Source organism: Ambystoma mexicanum, chromosome 9 (assembly GCF_040938575.1).
Source record: "Ambystoma mexicanum isolate Mex_15411 chromosome 9, UKY_AmexF1_1, whole genome shotgun sequence".
Taxonomy (NCBI): domain Eukaryota; kingdom Metazoa; phylum Chordata; class Amphibia; order Caudata; family Ambystomatidae; genus Ambystoma; species Ambystoma mexicanum.
Window position 1 is genome coordinate 330,824,442 of NC_090931.1, and position 23,770 is coordinate 330,848,211.

A 23,770-nucleotide genomic window follows, 5' to 3' on the forward strand; every position below is an offset into this window, starting at 1 on the left:
GCTCGATGCTTGCATGGTTCGGCTGGAGCACCACCGGCTGATTACGGAGTAGGCATTTCACTAGATCCACAGAGACAAGTGTCATCCCCACTAGACTCAGCGGAAGGGCCGATACCAAACAGGGGAGTGGAGGGGGGCAGTCCAGAAGAAGAAGAAAAAATATATATCCATCCCTCTCAGGATGACGGCCTTCGCCGGAACGACCACACCAACCGTCACCTCTCAATGCAGAGTGCCCCCGGAGGTAAGGGCAGCCCCTCCTCACTCCGAGCAGGAAGAGCTCGCCACTGCCGATTGCTGGCTTCCCTTGTTGGCGGGGTGCCCCTCTCTGCTCTCCACTCCAGAGAGGGGGACCCAGATGGTACCGGACTGGGGGGAGCTCCTCAGCGTCCCCAGCGCCTCTCCGGACAACAGGCACAGTGGGTGCAGGGCCCCCGGTAGGCAGGACCCAGTGGAAGTGCCACACGCCTGGGCTCAATGTTGGGATCTGCTGACTCTTCGGGCATCGGAGTTGCGCTCTGCCGGTGCTTGGGGGTATGTTACAGCCTCCGGGGGCGTTTGGAGTCAGCTCCCATAAGGCGGGGGGGACTCAAATCACGAAAATTCGGCGCCTTAGGGAGGAGACAAGCTGAGATCCGCCAACACATCTTGATGCCCCCTGGCGGCTCCCCCCAGGCTTGATTTTTGATGGCCTCCTGCGTGCTCACGGTGCAGCACGCTTGCCTCAAAATAAGCGCCTCCAACTCCACGTGGCGGCCAATTGGGATCAGGAGAGAGGGGTCTCAGTCGGACAAGATACCGATACCCCTGCTCTTCCTGCCCGATCTTCGCTGGTGTCTGATAGACGGAAATGTTTCTGTGGGAGCCCCCTTCATCCGGCCAGAGCCTACCCTGGTGGTGACAACGGACTCCTCCCTTTCGGGCTGGGGGGCTACTCTGGAGGGCTACGTGATTAATGGTGCATGGTCCAGAGCGGAAGCTCTCATCCATATCAATCTACTCGAGCTCATGCCAGTGGGGCTAGCCCTGAAGGTGTTTCTGCCCCTCTATCAAGGACAAATCTGTTCTAGTCAGGACGGACAACTCTACTACAATGTTTTACCTGAACAAGCAGGGTGCAACCCGGCCCCTTTCTCCCCCCTTCTTCCCTCTGCCTGGAGGCAGTATCGATCTGGGAATGGGCCCTGACGTAAGGGGTCTTGAGTTCCACAGTCCACCCGCCGGGGGACAGCAATGCAGAAGCGCTACTTGGGGTTCAACACCTCCTACGAGTGGGAGTTGCACACAGACTCCTTGTTGCCCCTGTTCCAGCATTGGGGGTTTCGCGTACCTGGACCTCTATGCATCTCCCCAGAATTCCAAGTGCTCCCAGTTTGCTTCATGGGCTGGATGGGGTCGGGGGTCGCTGGAAGACTCCTTCCAGATCTGTTGGCACTGTTGCAGGTGTTAGGCGTTCCCTCCCGCCGGCAATTTCTGGGATTTGGTGGGCTGCAACCTCATCCTAATGGCCCCCCACTAGCCTTTGAGACCCTGGTTTTCAGATCTGCTGCAGTTGTACTGCCAGGTTCCCATCCACCTTCCGATCACCAGCATGGACTGCCTTACGCAGCAGGGTGCGGCAGTGGGACATCTGGACCCGGCAAAACGGGCGCTGGCGGCCTGGTTCCTGAACAGCCGAGGCTTCAGCATGCTCAATGTTCAGATGACAACTGGGAAATCATTCAGCAGGCCAGGAGGCCCTCAACCGGATCGCAGTATAGAGCAAATGGACTAGGTTCTGCCGTTGGGCTTGTGACAAGGGGCTGGACCCAGTCACCTGTCCTCTGGATGACTTACTGGCTTTTTCTGCACACCTCACTCGTTCTGTAGGTCCTATAGTGTTACGCTCACCTGGCTCCCACGGAGGCGCTGGTCTAGTCTGGGTTGCTGTGGCCTCTTCAAGCGTGATGCGCAGAACTCGGACCACCGATTGAACAGGACCCCCAAATCTTGCTTGTCTGGCCCGTAGGAATGTCCTTCTGCAGATGAGAAAGGGGATTAACTGTCTGCAGAATAGTGTGCTTGCTCCCCTCTTCCCCCTTTCGTTCTTCTCTGACTTCCTCCAAAACCCCCGGTTTAAGCTCACCTTATGGTTTGGAAGGATGAACTGTCCATCCTGCTTCTGGTGCAGGGGCGCGCGTTCGTCCAGTTACTTCACTGGTTTTCAGAATGGCGCTGGCAAAATCCACTTGACTTTTCTGAGCGATACGCCGTAAGTATGAAGATTCAAAAGTTCAAGTGTGAGCCTCTTTTTATGTTGTCTTCCTGACCTGTGATCTGTCCTTTATTTCAGGTGCAGAACGAAGGCGATGCGTTGAGGGGTTAAATTGCCGATGGTAAAATCAGGTGAGTTAGTGATGAGGGCGACCCCTCTAAATGTCTTTATAATTCCCCAGTAATGTCTTTTGTCCTTTACCCATAGGGGCCGGGGTGCGGTACCTGCCAACGAAGCGGCGCCGACCCGAAATGTGGAATGGTTCACCAAGAAAAGCCGGTAAGTATTATGGCTGAAAATTCGGCTTTCCTCCTGTGTTCCCTCTGCTCACCTTTTGTCTCTTCTTCTCTCCCCTAGGTGCAGAGATGTGGCGACCAGTGCTGACAGCCAAGATGGAGCCGGGAGATGTCTCGCGGACAGGTGAGTGAAGCGCGGCGCTGCAGCGAGCAACGTAATGCTTTTAAATGGAAGTCTTTCTTCAAGAATGCTGGCGTGAAGATTCCGGATGCAGGTAAGAAGTTTGAATAAGTTCTTGGTTTTCTTCTTTCCTTACAGGTGTTCCAGGTTCGAGGCGGGCGTGGCTGGAGTCCCGGTGCAGGAGCAGACACGGTGAGCGTTCAGCTGCTGGGATGCAGAACAACACGAAGCACGTGTGGCTGTCCGGGCGTGGCTTAAATAGCCTTGGAAGAAGTCCTAGGTAAGTATTCTTCCACAGCCCCACCCAAGTAACAAAATAGTCCCTTCAGTAAAATAGTCCCTCCTAAGCCTCATTTGGCTTGGGTCTTCATGCAGCATGGTCTGCATCAGGTGAGTATGCAGCATGGTCTGCATCAGGTAAGTGCACCAAACACTCTCCTTTGAGCCTGGCGCCAAAGGCGCCAGGACAGAGTCCAAAGAGGCCCTATCAGGGGCCGCTGGGCTTTTACCCGGGGGCATGATGCCTGCTCCCGGGGGTGCTGGGCCTGGCCTGGTGCTGCGGGGGTAGGCATCATGACAGCGCTCTACCACACCGCCCACCCCCTCCCCCCCCCCCCCAAGGCCCTTCCCAAGGTTGTTTCCTCTGGAGGTTTCGGTTTGTTTGGGAAATTCCGATGGAACCTTTTTACTAGCCGAGGTGCATGTACGTGGTCGCTGGGTTCCCAAGACCTTTCCTGAGGCCCGTACCCCTTCCAATCAATTAGATAGAAAAGTTTTGATTTTGAGATCTTAGAATCCAAAATGTTCTTCACCTCGAATTCAGGCTCCCCATCTATCTGGATTGGTTCTGGTGGCTTTATTAATCTGGTTCCTGGTTGCACTGGTTTCAAAAGTGACACATGAAAAACGGGGTGAGTCCGCATGTTAGCTGGTATATCTAGCTTGACTGCCACTGGGTTAATTATAGCTTTGATCGAGAAAGGGCCTAAATACCTTGGATTAAAAGTTCGAGGCCCCTTGAGTGATAGGTGTTTGGTAGCCAACCATACTTGATCCCCTATTTGGTATGGAGGCGCCTCTCTTCGATGCAGATCCGCACTCTTTTTGTATTTCCCTTTCGCATGTTGTAAGTGTGCAGTTGCATCCTTGAAGGCTTCAGTAATCGTAGAATGCAACTGGTCCACTGCGGGCATTTCGAGGCTCAAAGGTGAGTCCAGGTCTGAAGTACGAGGGTGATGTCCATATAGGGTATAAAAGGGGCTCTGACCAGTTCCAGAGTGTATCGAGTTATTGTATGCATATTCAGCCACCCATAAAATATCCTTCCAATTACCCTCCGATTGGTGCAACATACATCGTAGATATTGTTCAAGGGTCTGGTTCGTTCTCTCCGTCTGACCATCGGTCTGTGGGTGGTGGCTGGTTGAGTCTTACGTCGATTTGTGCCAGTTGACAACACTTTTTCCAAAAATGAGAGATAAACTGTCTTCCCCGATCAGAGACTAGTATGGACGGGAATCCATGCAAACGGATGATATTTTCGAGGAATTCCTTGGCAAGAACAAAAGCTGAAGGTAATCCTTTCAACGGAATAAAATGGGCCATCTTGGAAAATAAATCCACCACAACCAGAATAGTATTGTATCCATTACAAGAGGGCAGGTCTGTGATAAAATCTAGTGACAAGGTGTGCCAAGGTGCTGGTGGAATGTCTAAGGGTTGAAGAAGACCGGCGGGTTTTGTTTTTTGACCTTTGTTTTGGGCGCAAACTCCACAGGACATCACGAAGGATTTAATATCCTTTCGCCAGGAAGGCCACCAGAATTGTCGTTTAATTTTTTCCTCTGTTTTGGCAATGCCAGGATGTCCATCCATCAGAGTATTATGATGACGGGAAATAACCAGTTCTTGCAATTCCTTTTCTGGCAAAAATAAGCGTCCTTGGAAGTAAGTTAAGCCATCGTTGACTGAAAAGTAAGACCCCCTTTTGATCCAATCCTGCAAGGCTGAAGAGTCCAGGAATTGTTTTACCCGTGCTTGAATGTCTTCAAGGGTTTGTAAAGTGGTTATCCCCAAAATTCTTTGTTCGGGAATTATCGGCACAGGTTCTGAGTTTGTGTCCATTTCTCCCATTCCAATTCGAGATAGCGCGTCCGCTTTGCCATTCTTACAGCCGGGACGGTAAGTGATAACAAAATCGAACTCAGCAAAGAACAAAGTCCATCGGAGCTGTCGTGAAGACTGAGCCTTGGCAGTTTTTACATATTGTAAATTTCGGTGATCAGTGATCACGGTGATGGTATGCCTGGCGCCAAGAAGATAATGCCGCCAAGCCTTAAAGGCGGACTTAATGGCTAATAATTCCTTATCGGTGATTGCATAATTTATCTCCGGCGGCGAGAACTTTCTGGACCAAAATGCTACGGGGTGCAGTTGGTTGGTTTCGGGGTCTCTCTGAGACAGGACAGCTCCCATGGCTAAGCTGGACGCGTCGGTTTCGACTATATATGGGAGATCGGGACGCGGGTGTTTCAAAATAGGTGCGGACGTAAATTTAGCTTTCAATTCCTGACAGGCCTGTTCAGCTTCCTCGGTCCATTCAAAACGTTTATTTTTCCGCAAGAGTGCAGTGATGGGTTGCACCACGCGTGAAAATTCCGGGATAAACCTGCGATAAAAATTGGCAAAACCAAGCATGCTTTGGACACCTTTCACCGAACTAGGTGATGGCCATTTGAGGATGGCATCCACTTTCCGTGAGTCCATTCGGACCCCTTTAGGTGTCAGGATGAATCCAAGAAACTCAACCTCGGTGGTATGGAAAATGCATTTTTCCAGCTTTGCAAACAGTTTGTGCTGGCGCAATTTCTCTAGGACGGCCCTGACATGTTTTCTGTGATCTGATTCCGAAGAGGAGTACACCAGAATGTCATCGATATACACGACAACACAGACATCGATGAGTTCCCGAAGGACATCGTTCATGAAGAATTGGAAGGCAGCAGGCGCGTTGCACAACCCGAAAGGCATCACCTGGTATTCGAATAGTCCATATTTTGTACGGAAGGCCGTTTTCCATTCGTCGCCTTCTTTTACTCGTACCAGATGATAAGCCCCCCGGAGATCTAACTTGGTGTATAGGCAAGCGTCCTTCACCTGGTCAAGGAGTTCAGGGATCAAAGGCAGAGGGTAACGATTTTTAACAGTTATCTGGTTCAATGCGCGGTAATCGATACAAGTTCTAAGGTCGCCTTCTTTTTTTGGCACGAAGAACAAATCCGAGGATGCCCGAGACTTTGACGGGCGAATGAAACCATTGGCTAGGTATTGATCTAAATATTGTCTCAAATGCAGATTCCCCGGTTCAGTAAGGGCATAAATCCTGCTACAAGGGGGGGTTGTGCACCGGGCACCAGATCAATTTGGCAATCGTACGATCTGTGAGGAGGTAACGTGTTGGCCTGTTCCTTTTGGAAGACGTCCTGAAAGTCTTGGTATTCCGGAGGTAGTTGCATGGAGACAGAGGTTACTGATGCTAGACTGATCTTCAGATTTTCTGGGTAGCAGGTTTGTGCACAATCCGGGAAGGTTATTCTCTTCGCTCGCCAATCAATTCGAGGATTATGTGCCTCTAACCAAGGGATTCCCAGAATAACCTGAAACTGTGGAGCCTTGATTACATCAAACACAACTGCCTCCCGATGGCCGTCCGGACCTACAAGTGTCACCTCAGCTGTGGAATGTGTTACCGGTCCAGAGGCAATTTCGGTTCCATCAACTGTGGTGATGACATCTTTGCTGGTTTTAGGACGCAGAGGGAGGTTAATCCTGGAGACCAATTCACGATCCACATAGTTTCCTATCGCCCCACTATCGATGTATGCCTTTATTGCATGCAACCGCGTAGGCTGTTCCGGATCTACGAGGACCATTGGCACAATGAAATGCGAGGTCTGAGTTAGTTTTCAAGCTCGGCAAGCGGACCCCTACGCTTGTCGGGCGTGGTCGTTTCCCGATACAGAGTTTTCATGGATTTTATCAGTGGCTCCTACCACCTTCTTGGGCGGCTTTGCCGGGCAATCTCGTAGAAAGTGTCCAGAGGACCCACAATAAAGACATAATTGCATCTGCCGTCTTCTTTCACGTTCCTTTTGAGTTAGAGGTCCTTTAACCCCTCCGATTTGCATTGGCTCAGAGGCTTCAGACCCCTTGAGGTTAACGTGGGTCTTGACCAACACCCGGGTCTCAAACTTGGACCGATCTGCTTTTCTGTTTTGCAGTCTGTGATCCAATTGGACCACTAAGTCTATATATTCTGAGCATTCTTGGGGCGGATTTACAACTTGGGCCAGGACATCTTTAAGTTCTCCGCGTAGACCTCGATAAAATAACGTGATTCTTTTATCCTCTGGCCACCCAGTTTCCACAATTAGTCTATTAAAGGTTGCAATGTAGGATAGGAGGTCTTGATTGCCCTGTCGCAGAGATAGAAGTTCGTCATCCAGAGCCTGCCCCTGGGAGTGACGAGCAAATAACCTTTCCATGCTTGCTTGAAATCCTTGAAAATCACGAAGAATCGGGTCATCTTGAGTTACCAGTGGAACTGACCAATCGGCAGCACTGCCGCTGAGATATGACAATACAAAGGCTACCTTGGTCTGGTCATTAGGGAAGGCCCCAGGTCTGCATAGGAAATGCAAACGACACCGATTCATGAATACGGCAAATCGTTTGGGGTCCCCAGCAAAGCGTTCGGGTGGGGCCAGCGGCATGTTTCCAGGTAGATTAATCTGCACCGGGTTACTGGAAAGCACAGGAGCGGGGTTCCCCCCCGGAACCGGGTAAAGGAGTTTGTCCAGCTTGACCTTGCAAAAGCGGTCTAGCCAGGTCATCAGCTCTTTCCTTTGTTACAATAACTTCCCTCCTCAGAGCATTAGTCTCTTGACGAGTGGCGTGTACTTCGGCCCGTAATTCCCCCAGTAATTGGGCCAACTGGTCAGTCTCAGAAGTTACCATAGCGCCTGGGTGGGAATTTGTAGGAAGGCTTCGCGTTCTGTTACGCTCACCTGGCTCCCACGGAGGCGCTCGTCTAGTCTGGGTTGCTGTGGCCTCTTCAAGCGTGATGCACGGAACTCGGACCACCGATTGAACAGGACCCCCAAATCTTGCTTGTCTGGCCCGTAGGAATATCCTTCTGCAGATGAGAAAGGGGATTAACTGTCAGCAGAATAGTGTGCTTGCTCCCCCCTTTCTCCCTTCGTTCTTCTGACTTCCTCCAAAACCCCCGGTTTAAGCTCACCTTATGGTTTGGAAGGATGAACTCTCCATCCTGCTTCTGGTGCAGGGGCGCGCATTCGTCCAGTTACTTCACTGGTTTTCAGAATGGCGCTCTCAAAATCCACTTGACTTTTCTGAGCGATATGCCGTAAGTTTGAAGATTCAAAAGTTCAAGTGTGAGCCTCTTTTTATGTTGTCTTCCTAACCTGTGATCTGTCCTTTATTTCAGGTGCAGAACGAAGGCGATGCGTTGAGGGGTTAAATTGCCGATGGTAAAATCAGGTGAGTTAGTGATGAGGGCGACCCCTCTAAATGTCTTTATAATTCCCCAGTAATGTCTATTTTCCTTTCCCCATAGGGGCCGGGGTGCGGTACCTGCCAACGAAGCGGCGCCGACCCGAAATGTGGAATGGTTCACCAAGAAAAGCCGGTAAGTATTATGGCTGAAAATTCGGCTTTCCTCCTGTGTTCCCTCTGCTCACCTTTTGTCTCCTTCTCTCCCCTAGGTGCAGAGATGTGGCGACCGGTGCGGACAGCCGCTTTGGAGCCGGGAGATGTCTCGCGGACAGGTGAGTGAAGCGCGGCGCTGCAGCGAGCAACGCAATGCTTTTAAATGGAAGTCTTTCTTCAAGAATGCTGGCGTGAAGATTCCGGATGCAGGTAAGAAGTTTGAATAAGTTCTTGGTTTTCACCTTTCTCTTCTCTTCTTTCCTTAGGTGTTCCAGGTTCGAGGCGGGCGTGGCTGGAGTCCAGGTGCAGGAGCAGACACGGTGAGCGTTCAGCTGCTGGGATGCAGAACAACGCGAAGTACGTGTGGCTGTCCGGGCGTGGCTTAAATAGCCTTGGAAGAAGTCCTAGGTAAGTATTCTTCCACAGCCCCACCCAAGTAATAAAATAGTCCCTTCAGTAAAATAGTCCCTCCTAAGCCTCATTTGGCTTGGGTCATCATGCAGCATGGTCTGCATCAGGTGAGTATGCAGCATGGTCTGCATCAGGTAAGCGCACCATACACTTTCCTTTATGAGCCTGGCGCCTATGGCGCCAGGACTGATGTCCAACATGAGCCTGGCGCCAAAGGCGCCTGCACAGAGTCCAAAGAGCCCCTATAAGGGGCCGCTGGGCTTTTACCCGAGGGCATGATGCCTGCTCCCGGGGGTGCTGGGCCTGGCCTGGTGCTCCGGGGGTAGGCATCATGACATATAGATAATTGCTGCACTTATTTGGCAGCCATTGGGCCTTAAAAGAATTAGACTGAGCATGTGTTTTGGCGGCCAACCCTGTGCCAAAGGCCCACCACAAGGGATTATCTAGGCTTTTTTTTTCCTCTGGTGCATATGCCACACCGGTCTGGGAGCTCGATGCGGTTTTGGCAGCGCAAACCTTTCGATCCGATTGCCTCTGTGGACATCCACCTTGTAACACCAAGGACTGGTTTACTGGTAGCTCTCGCCTCTGCGCGCAGGGTCAGTGAGCTGCAGCCGTTGTCTTCGTGTGAGCTCTTCACCACGACAAGGTTATCTTGCGTACTCCCCCAAACTTCTTGCCCAAGTTGGTTACTCCATTTCATCTGAATCAAGAGATCTGCTTGCCGGAATTCTTCCCGAACCTGCTGTCTGAGGCAGAGAGGGTCCTACATTCCTACGACCTCAAGAGGGTCCTCAAGTGTTAACTCTCGGACAAAATCGGGAAGTCTGAGGCTTTGTTTACTTTTGGTGGCTCCTTTCCCGGTTCTCAGGCGTCCAAGGCTTCCATCGCCCAGGCCATTTCGGGGGCACATATGGGCATGGGGCAAACCAGTTCCTGAGGGGATTCACGCCCATGTGGTCAGAGTACGGCCACGGCTGTCTTGTTTCAAAGACATGCTTCATGCAATGTCATCAGCAAGGCGGCTGCTTGGGCCACTCGTTGGCCTTCTGTAACCCCTAATCACTGAATATCTGTTTCAGGTGCTATGCTGACCTCGGTCAGGCGATTCTGAAGAACCGTTTTGTTTTGACGTAGATCTGAAGCAGGTTGTCACCGCCGCACCCTATTGTCTTTTTCGGTAGAATCACCCACAAGGATGGAGGAAAGGGGATGCATATGCGTAATGAGTTAGAAACTATGGACTACGAGTACTCTTGTCGCTTCAGTGAGTAACTTTAATATTCACTAAAATAAAATAATTTGGTGAAATGGAAAGCTGGGATTTAAGTCCAATGTAAAGAGATGGGGAAGCTAGAGCGTTCTTTGGCAGTGTAGGGACATTTAACTCCACAACAGAAAAGCCAGACATGGCACCCTGTCTACCTCCCTCAGACCCCCACTGTGCCCCCCCCACTAGTACACATTATATAAATGGTTAATATTATAATTATGTATAGAATAACCCTATAGATTATAAACCCATAAGAGTAAGACTTTTCTTACAGATAAGGAAATTAAGGTACAGTGATTAAGTGATTTGCTCAGGATCACATGTATGAGGTATGTAAAGCAGGGACTTGCACCCTTGCTTCTTGGAACCCCAGTTTCCAATTTAGACAGCAGAGGAGACTATAAAGTCTCCTAATCCATCTACAATATTGGAACCAACAAAGTACTTTCTGCAAAGTTGTTGTTCAAGGTTTAAACTAGCTCACTGTTCCATAAATCTGGCTTTTAAAGTACCAATGATAAAGCAACCTGATGTATAGAATTCTCAATTGAACCATATGTTCATAAAAGAAGTATGCATCACTTTTTCAGAAGAAAGAAAGGTGTTCGAGCCAGACCCACAATATGGTGCAGTGCCATACTGGTCAGGCACAGATTTCTGCAACAGTCAACCAATCTATTATAACTGTCCAGATTTCTACCGGTCTAATTTACCCCCTTTTTCCTTACCCACCACAATGTGTTTTTTCTTTGCCCCAGATCCTCTGCTCCTTCAACCACTCTTCTTTGCAATTAACTTTCAGACCCCTGTTACCCCATTGCTCCACCCCTTAGTCCAGAAATTGGCACTTTTGAAGGTGGAAAGCTTAATTGGATGGATTTCCAGAAATCCCACAGGCTGAGGTGGTAACTTTCTCTGCAATGTTTCATTCCCAACTCTTAATAGCCCCCAATATCTGAAGGTTACATCTTTCTGCATTTGCTTTTCAGCTGTGGCCAAAAGTGGGTACCACAAACAATCCAAAAGATATTTTCATAACCACCATATAATAACAAACAAGTGTGCTTTTTAGGGTGCCAGTATGCTCTTTTTTATAATGAGTACACTAGTGATCAAGAAATTCACCAGAACATGGGAAGCAATATTACTGAATGAGGGCAAACTCTCTAGAAAGGTATGCGGTGGTGATTATTGATCTGGTAGTTCTCAGCAGCTTATGTATGGGCTGCAGTGGTGCCAACATTACCATCTACAGTCACAGAATCGGTCATTTAAATGTGTACAATGCCACTATGTGATATTGATATGTGCCCGTTGCTTAGGCTCTTCTCCTCTTCACTCACTGTGGATTTCCATGCTTGGGGGGTACCCATGAACATCTGCAACATTGCTGAAATCAAAACTAGTATCCTAACCCTAGCTACACAGGACCCGAGCAGGCCTTGCTACACTCTGTTTCTATGGTGCAAGCTGGATTCTGAAGGGTTTTGTTTTCAATATTCTTTTAACATATTGCAGCTATGGCCCAGGGAGCAACAACCCAGCCAGCCTGGGGGGGCCATATCCCATGGTTTCCCTACCCATTCCACACCTGCCCCCACTCCTTTCATTGCTGACTATTTTGTCCCCCCACACAGTCCGCCTAATGGGAATTTTGTTTACATCGCACAATCCTTACTCAGTGGTTGATCTCAGGGTATACTGTTATCTTTGATTTCGCGAAGTCTCAGTTAATCTCCCCTCACTGTCTAGTGAGGCAAAAAAACCTTGTTGTCATCTTTGACGCTTCTCTTTCTCTCCTCACATCACTGACCTTGCCATGAAGGCCCACTTACAGCTTCAACTCCTCATAGGCATTATCCCTTTCCTTACCTTCCCCCGAAGCTTGATGTCTCTAGAGCTCTGGTTCTGTATAGGCTATCCTACTGCACTAGCCTCTTCCACAATCTCTACCTCTTTCCATTCTTCACACCTTTCAACTAATCTAGAATAGGATTGCAAGACTTATCCTTGGCCTCAAACCCAGTCCACTGGTGGCTGCAAGGATCAAATTCAAAACCCTCTGCATCATCCCCAAGCCCTTCTTGGGCCTGGGATCCCTCCACATCCAACTCTGTCTCCCTAAATACCTCCCAGCTAGAGCCCTTCGGTCCTCTAGCTCCAACTCTCTGCAGGTCAGACGTTTTTTCCAAGCAGAGTTTTTGAAGGGGAAGGAGTGAGGGGGTTAGATCCTTCTTCGGTAGGTGCCTTCCTCTGTAATAGCCTCCCTGCTCCTAACCGATCTCTTTAAGTTCCGGAGACTTCTCAAGACTCTTCTCTACCTCCCCCCCCAACCCCTCTTGCTAATTGCCTCCTCCAGCCACTGTAACTGGTGGCCTGATTCACTTATCATACAGATCACCAGGCCCTATCTGACCAGTCTTCACCTGCACTGCTTTCCCGGGCCCCTTCCCTGACCAGCCGGTAGGGAATGCCCCCCACCCCTTGAGCCCGGCCCATTCCCTCCCACGCAACGGTTGTCCTGACCTGTCATTCCTTGTTTTATCAATGTCTCAACCATGCTATAATTATCAGCAAGTACTGTGAGGCCAAGAGATATATAACTTTAATGCTGTTATTTTAATGGTATGGGAAACCTTATTAGGTCTGGGTGCCGATTCTGAGACTGGTAAGTTTTATTATACAACAACCTTATACTGGTACAGTTGTCTTGGTGATTTTTGGGAAAACGCAGACTGCAATACTTTTCCAACCTCTAAGGGCGTTAGGCAAGGGTTATATAGTGCCCTCTCTTATTTGATCTTTACTTGTATGTACTGGGACCATTTATCTAATTTTATCTCCATTATCCTAGTATTCTCTGGTTTATTTATCCCATGCCTGGTGTATGCCGAAAACCTTGTTTTGTTAGCTTAGACATCCATTGTCCTACTAAAATTAACTGGCTATTACATGTGTAAGACCCAAAAGAAGATGGTGGTCAACTCGGGTTCTGTAATATTGACATGATTGTCAGAAAATGGTCTAATTCTATGTTAATAGAAACTTCCTTAGTAATGAGATTTGGTTATCTTGGTCTTCCATTCACATGTAAAACTAATTTCTAACCCCATGTGGACAAAACCCTAGTCTGGCCCATCTTACCCCAATACAGGCCACCCGGGTCAGGGCCCTCTTAACCCCCCCCCCCTTGTCCTCGCCCCACATCCAAGCTACCCATGCCTGGAACCTCTTCTCCCTCACACACCCTTTCATGGCGCCGGGGACCCTCTACTCCCACAGCGCCTGGGACCCTCTACTCCCACTGTGCCAATCTTTCCTCAATTCTTCTGTAGCTGTGATGATGCCTTCACTCCAGGAACTCTTTTCCTCCATTCCCTAAGGTTTTATCTGTGTGGGTTAAGGTGTCCCCCTCCCCCCCGTGCTTTGGTGTTTTTGCTGTTTCTTCATAGGTCTAGGAACTTTTCTACTGCTGCACTTTTTCGGTCTGTTGATCTTCAGTCAACTGTTTATACTCTGCATCTGCGATTCTTCCTCTGCTGCTCGCTCCGCCTAGTTTCAGGACGCTGGAACTTGCTTTTCGAATGGATTGTGATCTCCCACGTATTCCTCATCTTTTGATATCTCCATATGCAGCTTTAGCCACTTTGGAAAAAATTTCCAGCCGGGGGCGCTGCGTGCCAATGCCAGTCAACTCTATCCGTCGAGGGCCTCAGTCTGTCATCACTGGTATACAGCACGCGCAACAACCGTTGGTTCCAGTTCCGTTTTTCCGCAAGGGCTATTGTTTCGTAAGATGTGTGCACTTCGGTTCCTTCGAGAAACCTATCGAATTTTGTGAAAAATAATGGCAGCGTCGTCGGCATCATTGACTACAGATCGGGATCTTAAAAATGCGACTGTGGGGCGTAAATTTCCCTAACGGACCCCCATCGGGTGTGTCTTTGGTGCTTGGCACCGACTCTTAACATTGGAGTGTGGATCCTGCCGATCGATGGCAGTGAAAGGCCTTAAGCCCTTAAAGAGCATAGAAGAAAGTTAGCTGCAGGTAGGTCACATAAATCCCCTTCGACCACTCATTCGAAAAAGCGAATCTCCGAGTCGAGAGGATACTCTCCTTGTTGGAAGAAAGCTAAAAGATCTCGATCCAGGAGTGGGGTCTCGCCACTCATCGTCCTCACAGCGTTCAAAGAAAAGGCGAGACTGATCGCTGTCTTCGTCGAGTTTCTCCCCAGAACAGGTCGCTTGCCCGACCAAATCTGCCTCACCGGCTGAATGGGAGAGATTGACTAAATATGCTTTGAGTATTTGAGAAAGCGACCTCAACCCCCCAGAAAAACAAGTCATTCCCACGTCGAGAAACCCGACAGAGAAGGCAAAAGACAAAACCTGTGCACCCTCTGGCTTGGGTGTCCAGGAGAAAGCTCCTCTGGAACCTTCGGAGGTTCCGTCAAGAAAAAACTCCTTCTAAAGGAAAATCTTTGTCATCAACGCCGAAAGATCTGACATCATTATCCAAAAAAAATTCTTTCGACATCTCAGCTGTTGAAGCCCTCGACGTCGGCTGCGTCGAAGACTACAACGCCATTGTCGCCACAAATGACAAAATCCTTTCCTTTCACTATTACTCCTCAGTTGGAAGAGGTAGAGAACTGCCAATCAAAGAGTCCAGAGAAGATTCCCCTGTGGTGGACAGGGAAGTGGTGCTAAGACCACCCATGCAATGGCTGCTTTACCATCAGCTGCCTCAAAACCTCTGAGGTCTTAGTCCACAAAACCCTGGTGGGAGGGCAGACTCTCACAGCATCTGCACTAACGGTGGGGTATTACTTCGATGCATGGGCATTGGAAACAGTAGCCCAGGGTTACTGCCTTGCCAAAAAGCCTCAGGATCATACACCGGGGAGCAACTCTTTCAAAGTTCCAGATCTGCTCCTTGTACAGGAATTGTTAACCCTGCTGGAGAAAGGTGGTATAGAACCCGTACCTGTAGCAGAGAGGAACAAGGGTTGGTATTCCCCTTATTTTCTAATCGCCAAGAAGGACGAAGGATTGAGACCCATCTTGGACTTAAGAGTCTTGAATAAGTTCCTCAGGAAGGACCAGTTCAAGATTCCTTCCTCAGATCCTTCAGGCCCTCAGCTTCAGGACTGGATGGTATCATTGGACCTTCAGGATGCTTACTCTTGTGTGCCTAACCATCACAAGCACAGCGTACCTGAGGTTCGCTGTAGGTGATTCTCATTATCTGTTTCGAGTTCTGCCATTTGGGCTGACCTGCGCCCTAAGGGTTTTCACCAGGTTGATGGCGGTGGTGGCAGCGAGTCTCAAGAGAGGCAAATTCACGTCTACCCCTACCTGGACGATTGGCTGATTAGGGCTTGTTCTCCCGAATAGGTCCTGGAACTTCTCAGCATAACCTGCCATTCTTTGCACAGACTGGGCTTCTACTTCAAGAAGTCCCACATGATACCATCTCAAAGGCTCCAATTCATCGGGGCTGTCCTAGATGTATCCTTGGGCAAACCCTTGCCACCCGAGGTGAGGGCTCAAGACATTCTGCAGATGGTCACAAAATTCCAGAGTGGACAGCGTCTTTGAATTTCTGAGGTTGCTCGGCCTAATGGCATCCGGCATTTTCCTGCTGCCAGATGCTCGCCTGAGAATGGGCTCTCAGGACTCAATGGTCCCAGTTCTCAGGCAGGATGTCAGACCACCTACAGGTTCTGAGCAGAGTCGCACAGGACCTTCTGTGGTGGGCCTGTGAGGAAAACTTTCTGAAGGAAGATCCCTTTTGGCAACCATGGCCGAGGAGAACGGTAGTTACGGATGCCTTACTCGTGGAGTGAGGAGCACATGCCAACGATCTGATAATCAGCGGTCGTTGATCTACATTGGAGTCCAAACCACACCTCAACCTTAGAGGTGAGGGCAATCGGACTAGTGCTGAAGGCCTTTCTGCCCTCTGTACAAGAAAAGGATTTCCTGATAATGACGGGCAACAAAGTGGCCTTGCACTACCTCAACAAGGGAGGAGGCGCAGGGGTCACTACCACTGTGAAGAGAAGCAAATCAGCTCTGGTTCTGGGCAATTCAAGCGAGAATCTCCCTATTGGCAGTTCACCTAGCCGGAGAGGAGAACAAACACAGCGGCGGACTCTCTGAGCAGGTATAGCAGTCTCCCACGATTGGGAACTAGCTCAGGAAGTCCTTCAAGAGATCTTCACCCTTTATGGAACCCCTCATGTGGCTCTGTTCACCCATCAGTGTCAGGGAATTTCCCCCAAGAGGAGCTCTAGAGGACGTGTTCGGAGCGGACTGGGAGTTTCCACTCCCATATACATTTCCTCGAGTCCCTGTCATTCCTCAAGTGATCAGGACGTTGAAAACGTTTGGGAAATACATGATCCTGATTGCTCCGGTTGGGCCAGGAGGACATGGTACCTGGACCTTCTGGACAGGTCCATCTGCCCTCCAATATGTCCTCCACATAGAGAGGATCGTCTCTCGCGAGAGCTTCATCCAGAGGTCAAGCCTTTCAACCTTCATGCATGGTTTCTGAGAGGTTGAGATATAAGGGTTGGGACCTCCCAAACGACATAATGGAGGTATTGCTTTCAGCCAGGAGGCCAGAAACGAAATCTTTATTCTGCTACAGTTGGAACAAGTTCTGCAGCTGGTGCACGGATAAGAATGTGGACACTTTTACATGCAGCACACCCATAGTGTTATTATTATTGATGCACCTGGCTAATCTGGGACTCCAGGTTGGCACAATAAAAGGATGTCTAGCAGACCTAGCTATTTTTAAGCGCTCCTCTGAAGAGGTATCTTTCTTCAAAATACTACTAGTGATACCAAGAGATTGGCAAATGTAGTTCCTCCGATCCCATTTCAAGTCCTGGTTTGGGATCTTAACTTTGTTTTGAAACTTCTCATGTGTGCTCCATTTGAGCCTACTCATGCCTGCCCTCTAAGATTGCTAACGCTAAAGACCATCCTTTTGGTTGCTCTAACATCAACCCGTAGGGCGAGTGAACTTCAAGCCTTGTTTTGCAAGACACCTTACACGGTCTTCTTTAAGGATACATAGAGTAGTCCTTCAGGTTAAACCTACATTTTTACCAAAAATTGTCATACTGCCATTGTTTTATCCTCCACCTCATCCTGGGAAGGAAGAGGAGAGATTACACTGGCTTGACCCAAGACTTGCGCTTAGCTTCTACTTATCCAGGATGTCTAAATTAAGACATGATGTTCAACGTTTCGTTGGTTACGCGGGCCATAAGGTGGGTATAACGGTCACAAAACAAACCTTATGTAGGTGGATCGTTTTAGGAATTTCTGTATGCTATAGATTAGCGGGAAAAGATCCTCCTGAGTGTCTCAGAGCTCATTCAACCAGGGGCATGGCTACTTCCTCTGCCTTAAAGTGGAGTCCCAATTCAGGATACGTGTGCAGTGGCCACAGGGTCCTCCGTCCACACTTTCACCAAGCATTATAGTCTGGACTCTTCTTCAGGCCGGGAAGGTGGTTTTGGGAAGGTGATGTTAAATTCATTACACACAGCTCAATAAGGAACTCCTAAATTCTCAATTGAAACTGAACATTCTGATTCCCTCCTCCAAAAAATGCAAGCACTGCTTTGGGTGTCTATCAAATACATGGGAGGACACAATCCATTCAAAGAACGTTACTTAACCGTGGTAACGTTCCTTCGATTGGATGTTCCTCCCACGTATTCCTAATCGCCCCTTTGAACCTGCCTGCAGCAGAATTTCCTAGTTATTGCAGTTTATGCTCCTTTCAGGGCGAGTAACTGTCGAGCGTAAGGTACATCCATAAGAAGATTGGAAAAGTGCATAAAAACCGAACTGAAGCCAACGGTTGCTGTGCTGGCTATATACCAGTGCTGGTGTCAACCTCTAGATGGACGCCTCGAGGGACATCGCCGCACAGCGCTCCACCCCCTTATGGAAATAATTTCCTAAGCAGCTAAAGCTGGATATGGAGACATCAAAAGATGAGGAATACGTGGGAGGAACATCTAGTCAAAAGAACATTACAACAGGGAAGTAACTTGTTCATCTCTCTGCACATTCTTGCTTTGCAATTCCGTCTTCATCACCAATCTTCCCCACACTCCCCTGGTTTGTTTTCAACCTCCTAGCCCTCTTAGGTGGATGTAATACTGCTTGTTTATATAATTAAAGCTGGCTAATCTATAAACTCCTCTTCCTTGTAAGGAAAATAAATGCAGTTTGGTGCGAGTTTGATTTGACCTGCCGAGCCTCCTCTTGCTGGATGAATACAATACATTTAGATTAAGGAACAGGATAAAGAGAAATGTTCAGTAACAGCCACAATATAGATAAAAGCAAAAGCAGGTTTCTCACTCTCGACACACCTACTTTTTTAATATTGATAAAGTGAAGTCCAGATCGAATTTCTAAGTGGCTTCACATACAAGGTTGAGCAATGTATATAGGACTAAGCTGCATAACTTATCTTTTTCATGGCCTTTGTGTAAATTGGCATCTGTGCTTTGTGCTTCTGAAAAGTACAGGTAATCCATGCCACTTACTATACTGAGAATTCCTCATTTTCTCTTTTGCAGGATCCAGTGTGGTGGTTGGAAACACAGCGGCGCCTCATGCTAGGTAAACATTGTATACTTGGAAAAGTTGCCTATTGAGATTTTTAATTGAATTGCTAATTGCTGAATAGCTAATGGCATAATGAAATGTTACTGTTTATCACATGAACACATTTTAATTCGAGCAGGCATCCATTCCCGAATGTTTTGAAATGGGACCATATTTAAATGTCAGAATCGGCTCTCTACACCTCTTTTCAGGCTGTGATGGGGCTCTTCGCCACAGCTATGTATCTGGGCTTCCCTTCAGTCCAGCATACTCCTGTAGTAGTAAGTGGTGGAGCAGCAAAGGCAGCATTCTGAGGAGGGGTAGCAGGGTGGTTAAACGGATAAAAGGAATGGGATGCATAATAATATATCAAATATATTGCTTTGCTGTGTTGGGCAAAGTTTGTATGCAGTACCCTTTGGGAACACTACAACAACCCTGACTACAGGTAATAGGAAACCCACCCTTTGATATACGCTTGTACTACACAGTTTGATAGTGTGTTGAGCAGCCAGGCTTATCTCAAGAGGGCCCAATGTGAGCGGTAGGGGATTTACACAGAGATGCACAGTGACACATATTCAAATACACACTTAAACACAATGTTTCTTGAATAAACAATTATTTATTTATCAGTTAGAATAAGCCTTCTTCAGAACATAAAAAGCAACACACATCTACTATAACACTATACAGTCTTAGTTTCTAAATCAGTAAAGACCCTTTTAGGATGGCCCACAGACATAACCTACACCCTCATGTGATGTCAATAGCTAGGGTGCTGGGGACATTCATATCTTACTGTTTGCATTTAAAATACTGTTAGAAGTTGGTAAAAGGAAAAGGTTATTAGAACAAACAAGAGACCACAAATATTCTTAAGCAGGCAAATACGTTTGTATCCCCTAAGCAGAGTCCTTCAGTATAGTAGGCTAGGCCAAAGTCAATGGGCAAAAGTCTTATATAGGATGAAGCACCTATGGTAGGTAAGTAGAAAAGTATTTGCACAATGTTTTTGAAGTCTTTGAAGAAAAGAAGAATCAAATGTAGGGCCACACGCTGTTTAGACTTGCGAGTGGTAGAAGATGCCAGCAATTCTACAATGAGAGGTAAGTTCTCTGACTTCCTGAGCAGCTCTTGCTGTTCCTGGGCCTCAGTCATGGGGACAAGAGGGAGGACTTCTGGGGACTCCTGCACTGCAATGGGACGGTCCCGGCTCGCAGCCGGCAATCTTTCCAACAAGTGGCACTTAAGTGTTTCAGCTCCTCGCGACTACTGCAAATAGCAACACTGAGTTCCTGGCTGTCGAGAGAAACTTTCCTTGCTTCTGGGGTCCCTCAGTCTGTTGAGGGGGCTCAGGCTCGGTCAGTCCTGCTTACTCAGAGTCCGGAGGATCTTCGTGGAGCTCTTGGCCCACTTAAAAGCAACGCACACAAGCTGGTGTTCCTCTCCTTAGCTATTCGGTTTCCAGCAGAAACTCTGTTGAAATGCAACCAGCTCCTAGAGAATGTCCAGGTGGCTTACTTTGGAGTTGATTGGTCCCACCAACTGAAGGGGAGAAGTCGTCCTTGCAGGGGCTTCTGTCGATACGAATTTGGAGTTTCAGCACAGCAGCAGGGCTTCACCGGGCAAACTAACGGTCCAGGAGTTTCAGCAGGCGTCCTCTTCAAGTTCTTCTTCGGTTCCTTCATCCAGTATGTTAGGGAGAATTCTCAGAAATGTGCCAATTCCTTTCACCTTAGAGACCCCCACCAACTTTGCTGGATTTTGAGGACTTGATTTTTTTACCTGGGTAGAGTGTGACCCTTTTTCCCACTCATGTATTTTCATGTGAATTTTACCTCCGAGTTTCTTTTGGTTATGGAGTCTGACAAACTCCATAGGCATCATCTTTTACTTTGTCACATAGCGCCTTCAGTGCAGTAACATAGGGACATCTTCCAGATTTCCCAAAGGTTTAACTACCTTCTCTGGGATAAACTACTGTTTCCCAGAGCAGTAAAGTGAAATTGACTTTACTTACCATTGTAACATTCTAGACCCAGCACACACTACCTTACAATGGAGTGCTTTAGGGGTTACCTAGTATCCCCTCTGTCTAGCTTCTCATGTAATATTTTTCATGTTACCCTTTTCTTATTGAATGGCTGGTGGCAGTGGTCTCTTTTGAACTACCATGGTGTGCATTTACCGCGTGCTGCATTACAGTTGCTGTAAAGCAACCACGAGCGCCATCTTTGTCAAAATGGCTCCTGTCTTCTTTTTTCGCCATTTCTTTGTGAAAAGGTCCTTCTTGAGATTTACTCTGCGTGCCAAACCAGGTTTGGTCTTTGTTCATTTTGCCTTCGGCGGGCTTCACTAGTGAAACCCGTCTCTGGCTCCAGAGTGTCTGAGGGTAGGCAGAAAGTGAGGGAGGTGCCCGAAACTCCCTGTGCTTAGTCTCCTAGAAGACCCAAATGCGCTCTGTGGTGATTGGCCGGCTGACTGTCCAGCAAGGACAGCCGCCCTGCTGGGTGATTGACAGCTAGGCTGGAATGAATGGGAGAGAACTGAATAAAAGGCGAGTACTTTGGCTTGGAAGGCAGAGTTGACAACTGGACGAAGGAACCGAAGAAGAGCTTGAAGAGGACGCCTGCTGCAACTCCTGGACCGTTGGTTTGCCCGGTGAAGTCCTGCTGCAGTGCAGAAATGCCAGGTTCGCATCGACTGAGAAGTCCCTGCAAGGATGACTTCTCCCTTTTTTGAGTTGGTGGGACCAATTGTTAGGGAGAATTCTCATTCAGGGCTAATTTCCCTTACCTAGTGAGTCCCTCTGCATCTTTGCTGGATTTCTGGGGTTCATTTTTTCCACCTGGTAAGAGTGAGAGACATTTTCCCACTCTTAGTGTATTTTTGTGTGTTGTACTTTTTGTGCTCATGGGCAATGGAGTGTCACCAACTCCCTAGGCATCTTTTTACTTGTGTGTCACACAGCACCTTTAGTGCAGTGACACAGGGATGTCTTTTAGACTTCCCTTGTGAACTCCATTTCTGGGGATAACTACTGTCCCCCAGAAACATGTAAAGTCACCATTGGCTTTATTAGTCCTTTAATAATTCAGATCCAGTACAAGCCATCTTACAATGGAGTACTTGAGGGGAATATCTTTCCCCTGTCCTTCTGTAACTCAACGGGCACTTTTGACACAATCAGTGTTACAAATTTCGCCAGCTACTGCCACCTTAATTACTGTTTACCTGCCAAGTCCGATAAATCAGGTTGGTTGTTTATTGTGAAGATAAAATATTGGGAGAACTATTGCAATTGGTGGGTATATGCCAGGAGTAAAAACGAATGCTGCTGCTCCTGAAAAATCATGTACTGCCAAATACCTTACAATTGTCTCCAAATATACCTTTTGCCACATGAAGATACAAAAGGTAACTTGAGACACAGGTAACAAGTTCAACACCTTTGTTTTCCTTGAGTGGAGTGTTGGAGAAATTCCTAAAAATGCTATGGGGGGTGCCTCTAAAAATGCAAGATGGGAAAGCAATGGGTTAGCAGTGTAAGGATGGAGAAGTAACCAAAACAAAGTGCAAGGGTTTTTACTAAGATGACCTAGGGTCCTAATCCAAGTTCAAAGCACTACTTTGAAATAATGGGAGCCCAGGTTTGCCACAACAGTGGGCTGCCTTCAGTTCATTCAGTATCAGGATATTTAAAAGCACCTTAGCGCCCTTCTTTCATGAAGTTGGCAGCTGCTCCGGTTGTAGATAGGACTGTTCTCTTATCCAGAGACTCCCTCCTGTGAACCGTGGATGTAGACCCAGCACAGGCCTAACTGCCAGAAGGTCCGATTCCCCTTGGCCCCAGGGATACCCAAAACAATTACCAGCCGAATATCTTAGAGGGACTTGATAACTGTCTCAGCTAGCTGTTCCTCACTCCTTCGCTGCCTCAGTAGATACACAAACCTCCTACCCTTTACTAACACGGGCCTCTATGTTGGGGGACCAGTTTTCATCCATAGAGCACATACAAAGCAGCAGGCTTAAATCGCGGTCACAGACTTGCTTCTCTGAGAAGATTCTTAGGCAGCTACAAAATTTCACGCCCAAGAACAAGAAAGTAACTGGCAACTGAAAAAGGAATTATTGTCCTCATCTCTTTAATAGCACACACACACCTCTTTAAACACCTGGCCACCAAAAACGCAGTGGACCAAAATGCCTTATATTACACATTAGCTAGGTGGCTATGGTCATCGATGTTTGGCGAGAAAATAAATGGGGTGCTTTATGAAGAACCGAGGATGCAAGTGACTTTATGGGTTCATAGTGATAATCTCGAATGGCAAAATCTGGAAAGTCAAAATGTCGAAAAAATCTCGGAAAAAAAATGTAGAATTTTTTTAATGACGTTTTTTGTTTGAAAATGGGGGGGTTCCCCCCCCCAACCCCCCTTTTTTTAACCTATTTTTTTATATATATACTAGAGCCAAAAAAAATATAGAAAAAAAATTTCTTTTTTTTTCGCCTTTTTTTTTCGCGATTATGACTGACCACCGACTTTATGCCCAACTCATAACTTGGAACTTTTTCAGCATGCCAGATTACTGCTAGGCAACATTGCAGCAAGTCTACTATTCAGACTCAACAAGAGGGCACATAGCATGAGCCATGGAAACTCTCCACTGGCTACTAGCCAAAGAAAGAATCCACTTCAAAGCACTTTGCATCACTGGACAAAGCCCTTCAGGGACATGGGGTCAAATTCATCCAAGGAAAGACCAAATACCAACCAAAAAGGACACCAAGATGCAGTGACAAGGTACCACTAGAGACCAAGCTATATTCCGGAGACACACGTCGAGGACCAGCTTTCTCTAACAAATGTTGCCAAACTCGAAGACTTTGCCAAAGGAATCAGCACAATCCAGGACCACCTTAGATTCAGGAACACGCCAGAGACGTGGCTTTTCAATGTCGAAAAAGACAGCACTCATTAACCAGTTGCCCATTCTGTTTTGTAAAGCTAATCAAAAACTCAGACCTGG

The 23,770-nt window shown here is 47.9% G+C and overlaps 1 protein-coding gene across 1 annotated transcript in view; it reads left to right on the forward strand.

The window, feature by feature from the left end:
* GTF2I (general transcription factor IIi) overlaps nucleotides 1–23,770 on the forward strand; it is a 2,618,156-nt gene that overhangs the window by 296,510 nt on the left and 2,297,876 nt on the right. The window contains exon 7 of the mRNA XM_069614749.1: nucleotides 18,704–18,746. Coding sequence (XP_069470850.1) covers nucleotides 18,704–18,746 — 43 coding nt within the window. The remainder of the gene's footprint in view (nucleotides 1–18,703; nucleotides 18,747–23,770) is intronic.